We start from the raw sequence: 6717 nt of genomic DNA, 5'->3' as shown, positions 1-6717 counted from the left end.
GGGATTGGGAGCCACGTGGATCCTGGACATCCCTGTCCGTCTCTCTGGAATTCGGCAGCTCCCGGGGGGGCTTTCCTGGGAATCCGGGCTGGGAATGCGGGATGGAGGGAGGGGCCGTGTCCTTGTCCCGCTCCCCGCGTGTCCCCCGCCACCCCCGATCCCAGGGATGCGGATCCCGCTGGAAAAGCGCCGATTTTGGGGGTTTTAACGCCAGAATTCCCAAACAATTTTGATCCTTTTCCGCTTCCCGGGGGTGGGAATCGCGGGCAGCATTCCCGGGAGCGGGGCCGGACCGGGAGCGGGGCGGGGGCACCGGAGCCGCCTCCCCGCGGGCGGCACCGCCGAGCGCCAGCCCCGCTCTGGCGGGGGGATCCTCGCCATTCCCGAGGGATCCAGAGCAGCCGGAGCCGCCGGCTCCGATCCGACCGGAGGCTCCGCGGAGATTCCACCGGATCCGATCCGACCGGAGGCTCCGCGCCGCCGCCGTTCCCACCGGCTCCGGTCCAACCGGAGCCTCCGCGCCGCTCCCGCCGGCTTCGGTCCTGCCCAGGGCTCGGTTCCGCCGCCGCTCCCGTCCCGCTCCCCGCCATGAGCTCCGCGTCCTGCCCCTCCCGGGAGCCGCCCCGGTACCTCAGGTGAGCGCGGGGGTCCCTCCGAGGAGCCCCCCCCGGCAGAACCGGCAGCTCCGGGCGGTGCCGCTCAGCCGGGGCCACCCCGGGACGGCTCCCGGTCGCCGGTGCCGGGACCCCGCGGGGGTGGAACGGGACCCTCCCCCCGCTGCCCCGGGAGCCGCCTCGGGTCGGTTCCGGCCCCCCCGCGCTGCTCGCGGAACCCGCGGGCACGGTCCCGGTCCCCACGGGTGTCCCCCGGGGCTGGGGGGGGTCGGTACCCACGGAGCCGCCGTTGCCGGAGCAACGCATCCCGGGTCTCCATGGCTGCGGCGGGGATGCTCCGGGAGGCAGCGGGAGAGGAGCGGGGGGAGCCGGCGGGACCCCGGGATGGGGACAGCGGGGGCAGCGGGGACACCCGGCGGGGACTTGGGGGGTCCCGCGGCCGGGCTGTGCCAGGGATGGGGGCGGCGGAACGGGAACGGGGAATGGGACCGGGATACGGGACTGGGATGCGGAGCCGGGATGTGGAGAGGTGGACACGGAATCGGGATAAAGTGTCGGGATGTGGAGCTGGGATGCGGAGCTGGGATGCGGGACTGGGATATGGAACCGGGATGGGAAGCTGGGGTGGGAAACTGGGATGTGGAACTGGGGTATAGGACCGGGATGCAGAGCCGGGATGCGGGACCGGGATGCAGAGCCGGGATGCGGGACCGGGATGCAGACGGGACACGGAGCGGGGATGCAGAGCCCGGGCTGCGGCTCCTGGGGCTGCGGGGACGCGGGAGGGGACACGGACGGAAGGGACACGGCGGGATCCTCTCCCCTCATCCCTCGGCTCTTCTCCCTCCTCCTCCACCCGGCCACTCCCTGTCCCCTCCGGGAGCCACCAGCAACTGGGCTGAACTGGGCCGGACTGGGAGCAGCGTTGCAGCCCCTCCGGCAAAGCCGAGCTGCGAATCCCGCAGGAAAAGCGGGAAGGGCTGGAGGCGATCCCGGAGCGTTCCGGGGGCGGGGCCGCAGTTCCCGGGGAGCCCCGGCCGTGTCCCCGCCCCGGGGCCGCTGCCAGAGCCGCGGAGCCAGCGCGGCCCGGGCCAGGAGTGTCCCTGCCAGCAGCGATTACGGATAATGGATAATGGATGATGTTCCCCGGGAACGGACGCGGGAATTGTGTCACGCACGTGGCTTTTGTTGGGCGAGGGACAACACAGCTGTGCCGGCCACCCCCGGCCACCCCCGCTCGCCACGAGAGGGGCTCCGGGCACCGCTCGGTCCCTTCTCACCCCGTCCCCACCCCCGTTTTGTCCCCAGGACCCCCCCGTGTGGGGCTGGGACAGGGCTGGGACTCACTAGAGGGCACCAAAGGATTGGGGACAGGGATGGGATGGGATGGGATGGGATGGGATGGGATGGGATGGGATGGGATGGGATGGGATGGGATGGGATGGGATGGGATGGGATCCAGGGGATGGGATCCATGGGATGGGATGGGATCCATGGGATGGGATGGGATCCATGGGATGGGATTTTTCTGGCAGGTTTATCAGCACAGCCGAGGGATGGGATGTGGGAATGGGGGAACCGGGATCTTGCTGGGGGCCGGGTGGAATGAGCAGGGAATGCTGCACCCAAGGGGGGTTTGGGCTGGTCCGTGGGGACAGCCTGGATGGGCTGGGACCACCCTACAGCCTGGAACCCAAAACCCAGCACCCCAACCCGGCCCCCTCCACCTCCCCCGTGGCGGTGCCGGGTCCCCTCCCGGTGCTGCCTCTGATCGGGGTGTGACGGCTCCCCCAGACCGGCGCAGGGCGGGGGCCGGAGCCGCGCAGCTCCGCTCGGTTCCCCCGGTGCCACCGGGATCCCGGCCCCGGCCCGGCTCCCGGCAGGGCTCAGATTCCCTCCCGGCGGCCCCGGCGGGCGCTGGAGGCGGCCCAGGTTCCACCCGCGCAGGTGAAGCCAACAGATGTGAGCAATTATTGTCGCGTCGGGCGCTGCCAGCTCCGGGCTCGGCGGCGGCGGAACAAGCGCGGCTTTGTTCCCTTTTATGTAACCGGGCCCGGGGCCGCCGCCAGGGCCGTGCCGAGCGCGGCTCCAGCCCGGCCCGTGGGGTCACCGTCCCCTCCGTGTGACACCCGTGCGACGCCCGTGCCCGTCCCCACCGCGGGGCCACCGCCCGTGCCCACCCCGCGTCCCCAGCGCGCTCGCCCGGTGTCCCCAAATCCCGTCCCTGGGGGTGGAGCGGGGTCAGAAATCCTCTGGGGGAGGGGGTGTGGGGACAGCTCTGTCCCCTCTGTCCTCACCGGGGACTGTCCCTCCCCAGCAAGGCGGAGGCGGAGGCCATGGAGAAGGAGCTGCTGGAGGATTATCGCTTCGGGCGGCAGCAGCTGATCGAGATCTGGGGACACGCCTGTGCCGTGGCTGTCACCAAGGTGAGGCTGGGGACACCCCAGTGGGGCTGGGGACACCGCACGGGGGCTGGGGACCCCTCAGTGGGGCTGGGGACACCGCACGGGGGCTGGGGACCCCTCAGTGGGGCTGGGGACACCCCAGTGGGGCTGGGGACACCTCACCGGGGCTGGGGACACCGCACCGGGGATGGGGACACCCCAGTGGGGCTGGGGACACCGCAGTGGGGCTGGGGACACCGCACCGGGGATGGGGACACCGCACGGGGGCTGGGGACACCGCACCGGGGCTGGGGTCCCCATGGGGAGGGGGATGCTCAGCCCTTCCTGGGGGTCAGGGAGGGGGCGATTGGGGGTCGCCAGAGGTCCCCAGGTGTCCCCGTACCCTGACCATGCTCTTGTGGCTGGGATCGCCCGGTGCTCGTGCGGGATGTGAGGAGCAGGAGGAGGAGGAGGAGGAGGAGGAGGAGGAGGAGGAGCAGCATCAAGGGCAGCTTTGTGCCTCGGGGCCGAGAGCTCCTCTCCTGCCTCAGCTTTTCCGTCGGCGCTGCCTCTGCCCTCCCGTGCTCCAAGCGCTGCCCGAGGAGGGGAAATATTTTGGTGCTGGAGCTGTGGCAGCATCCCCGACCCCACCTGGGGCTCAGCATCCTCCTCCTCCTCCTCAGGGACACCCCAGCTCCGGTGGTGTCCCCGGGGTGTCCCCGCAGCGTCCCCGCTGTCCCGTGCCCGGTGCCAGGTGGCTCCTGGCCGGCGCCGGGGCAGGGCCAGGGCCGGGCTACCAGGGCCGTGTCCCGCTCCGGGCGCTGGGGATGGGCCCTGGAGCCAGGATCCGTGAGCAGGAAAAAATCCGTCAATGGATAAACAGAGCCTCCCTCCCTCCCTCCCTCCCCGAGCGGGATCCTGGAATGTGCAGCGTGCGGCCGCCTCCCTGCGGGATGGGGGGGCCGCGGGCACGGCCCCGGCCCGGGCAGCGTCCTCAGCCCGGCCGGGGCATCTCCCTGATCCCACCCGGGGCATCTCCCTGATCCCACCCGGGGCATCTTCCTGATCCCATCATCCCGATCCTGCGCAGAGCATCTTCCCCCTCCCACCTTGGGCGCTGTTGGCGTTGCACCGTGGGCACCATCCTCATCCCATTGTGGGCATCATCATCCCACCGCTGGAACCATCCTCATCCCAGTACGGGCACCATCCTCATCCCATTGTGGGCATCATCCTCCCACCGCTGGAACCATCCTCATCCCAGTACGGGCACCATCCTCATCCCGCTACAGCCCCTGTTCCATCCCGCTCCGGGTGCCCCCCAAGTCCTGCTGCCGATGCCATCCCATCCCATCAATCCCGTCCCATCCTACCCCATCCCATCAATCCCATCCCATCGATCCCATCCCATGGATCCCATCCTATCCCATGGATCCCATCCTATCCCATGGACCTCATCCCCTCCCATCAATCCCATCCCATCCCTGTCCTGCCCTGGGTGCCACCTCCATCCTGCTCCATGTGCCACCCCCCTGCCCTGTCCCTGGGTGCCGTGTGCCGGTGCCACCGCGCCGCCCCCGTGTCCCCGCAGGCGTTCCCGCTGCCGTCGCTGCCGCGGAAGCAGCCCACGGTGCTCGTGGTGTGCGGGCCGGCGCAGAACGGGGCCATCGGGCTGGTGTGTGCCCGCCACCTCCGCAGCTTTGTGGGTACCCCCCTCCCTGCTCCCCCTCACCCTCCTCTTCCTCCTCCTCCCCTTCATCCCGACCAGCCCGGCTCCCACCGCTCCCCTTTTCCCGCAGGATTACGAGCCCACCATCTTCTACCCCAAGCGCTCCCCGGACCCGCTGTACCGCGATTTCACCACGCAGTGCGAGAAGATGGACATCCCCTTCCTCTCCTACCTGCCCACCGAGGTGACCCCCCCAAGCCCCGAAACCCTAAAATTCCCCAAATCCCAAAACCCCAACTTCCCCCTCCCCCAGCTCGGAGTTTATCCCTTTTCCTTCCTTCTTTTCCCTCCCCGACTCCCCCAGATCCCCCTCCCCCAGCTCGGAGTTTATCCCTCTTTTCCTTCCCCTTTTCCTCCCTCCCTCGAAATCCCGCGATCCCCCAAAATCCCCCTCCCCAGCTCGGAGTTTATCCCTCTTTTCCTTCCCCTTTTCCTCCCTCCTTCGAAATCCCGCGATCCCCCAAAATCCCCCTCCCCCAGCTCAGAGTTTATCCCTCTTTTCCTTCCCTTTTCCCCCCTCCCCGCCCCATCCCGGCGCTGCTGGGAGCCCGGGGATGCCATGAAATCCAGCGGCGGCCGCCGCCAGCCACCGGCTCTGTTGTTTTTGGAAGCCGCCAGCCCCGGGACGGGAGGAATTTGACCCAAAATCGCTGCCCTGGCCCGAGCCGCGCGTCTCGGCGTGCCGGGCTCTGCTCCGGCACCGCGCCCCGCGGCCCCTCCCTCGCTCCCGCTCCACTTGGGGGGGCTTTTTTTTTTTTGGCAAGCCGAGCTCCATCCCGACAGGAGAACGGCATCCCCGGGCGGGGGTGACACGGGGACACCCCCGCGTGTCGCTGTCGCCTCCAGGTGCAGCTCATCAACGACGCCTACAACGCCGTGGTGGACGCGGTGCTGGGAGCCGAGGCCGAGGTGGCCGAGGGGACAGAGCCGTGCGCGGCCATCCTGGCCACCCTCAAGCACATCCGCATCCCCATCGTCAGCCTGGATGTCCCCTCAGGTGCTCCCGGTGTCACCCGGCTTCCCCCCCCCACCTCCGTCCTTCGCTGCTCCTCCCACGCCGCTGTCACGGCGCCCACGGCGGTGTCACCCCGGGCGCAGCGCCCGGAGCCCCCGCGGTGGCCCTGGCAGGGTGGGGACATCCCCGGAGCACCCCCCCCCCGTGGCTCCCCCCGAGGATCCAGGCGGGATCGGGGCATCCACGGGAAATAACAAAGTGCCCGGCCCGAGACATGATGTAATTCCAAACAGCCGCGTGTCTGCTGGCCAGGCCTGGGATTGTCATCACCCGTGTCCCCCCCCGCCGGGCCCGCGGGAGCAAAACAGGAGCGCCTGGCACGGCCGCGGGTGAATCCCCGCCGGCACAAACCCCGCCCGGGGCCGGGACGGTGGCGGTGCCCCGAGGGGACCCGGTCCCCGTGCCCTCTCCGTGCCCTCCCCGTGCTCTCCCCGTGCCCCTCACGGCAGCAGCGGGACCCCGGGGTCACCCCTGAGCCGCTCTGTGGGGTCACACGAGGTGGGACGTGTCCCCTGAGGTCATCCCTGAGCCACTCTCTGTGTCCCCTCAGGGTGGGCTGTGCCCCCGGTGCCACCCGTGTCCGTGTCCCCGCAGGGTGGGATGTGCCCCGGTGCCACCCGTGTCCGTGTCCCCGCAGGGTGGGCGGCCGAGGCGGGTGGCAGCGGTGGGATCAGCCCCGATGTCCTGGTGTCGCTGGCGGCCCCCAAGGAGTGCGCGCGGCGCTTCCTGGGCCGGCAGCACTTCGTGGCCGGGCGCTTCCTGCCCTACGACGTGCAGAGAAAGTTCGAGCTCAACCCCCCCGAGTACCCCGGCACCGAGTGCGTGGTGGCCCTGTGACCCCCAAATAAAGCTCTGGTGGTCCTGGGACCCCAAAATAAAGCCCTGGTGGCCCTGGGACCCCGAAATGAAGCGGTGGTGGCTCCTCAGTGGGGGCTGTTTGGGAACGGGGACAGGGGGACCTCGGTGGGGTTTGGT

The 6717-nt window shown here is 70.1% G+C and overlaps 1 protein-coding gene across 1 annotated transcript; it reads left to right on the top strand.

Moving 5' to 3' along the window:
* Positions 1 to 588: 588 nt before the first annotated feature.
* Positions 589 to 6579, top strand: YJEFN3 (YjeF N-terminal domain containing 3; the record flags this gene model as incomplete). Its single annotated transcript, XM_082298062.1, has 6 exons — positions 589 to 635; positions 2932 to 3040; positions 4590 to 4700; positions 4798 to 4911; positions 5574 to 5724; positions 6380 to 6579. The coding sequence occupies 6 exons, from the start codon at positions 589 to 591 to the stop codon at positions 6577 to 6579; spliced, it is 732 nt and encodes a 243-aa protein (XP_082154188.1).
* Between the last annotated feature and the right edge of the window lie 138 nt (positions 6580 to 6717).

The sequence above is a fragment of the Coloeus monedula genome, assembly GCF_965178545.1.
Source record: "Coloeus monedula genome assembly, chromosome: 27".
Taxonomy (NCBI): domain Eukaryota; kingdom Metazoa; phylum Chordata; class Aves; order Passeriformes; family Corvidae; genus Coloeus; species Coloeus monedula.
The sequence above is the reverse complement of the archived record's forward strand: the minus strand, read 5'-3'. Positions and strand labels throughout refer to the sequence as shown.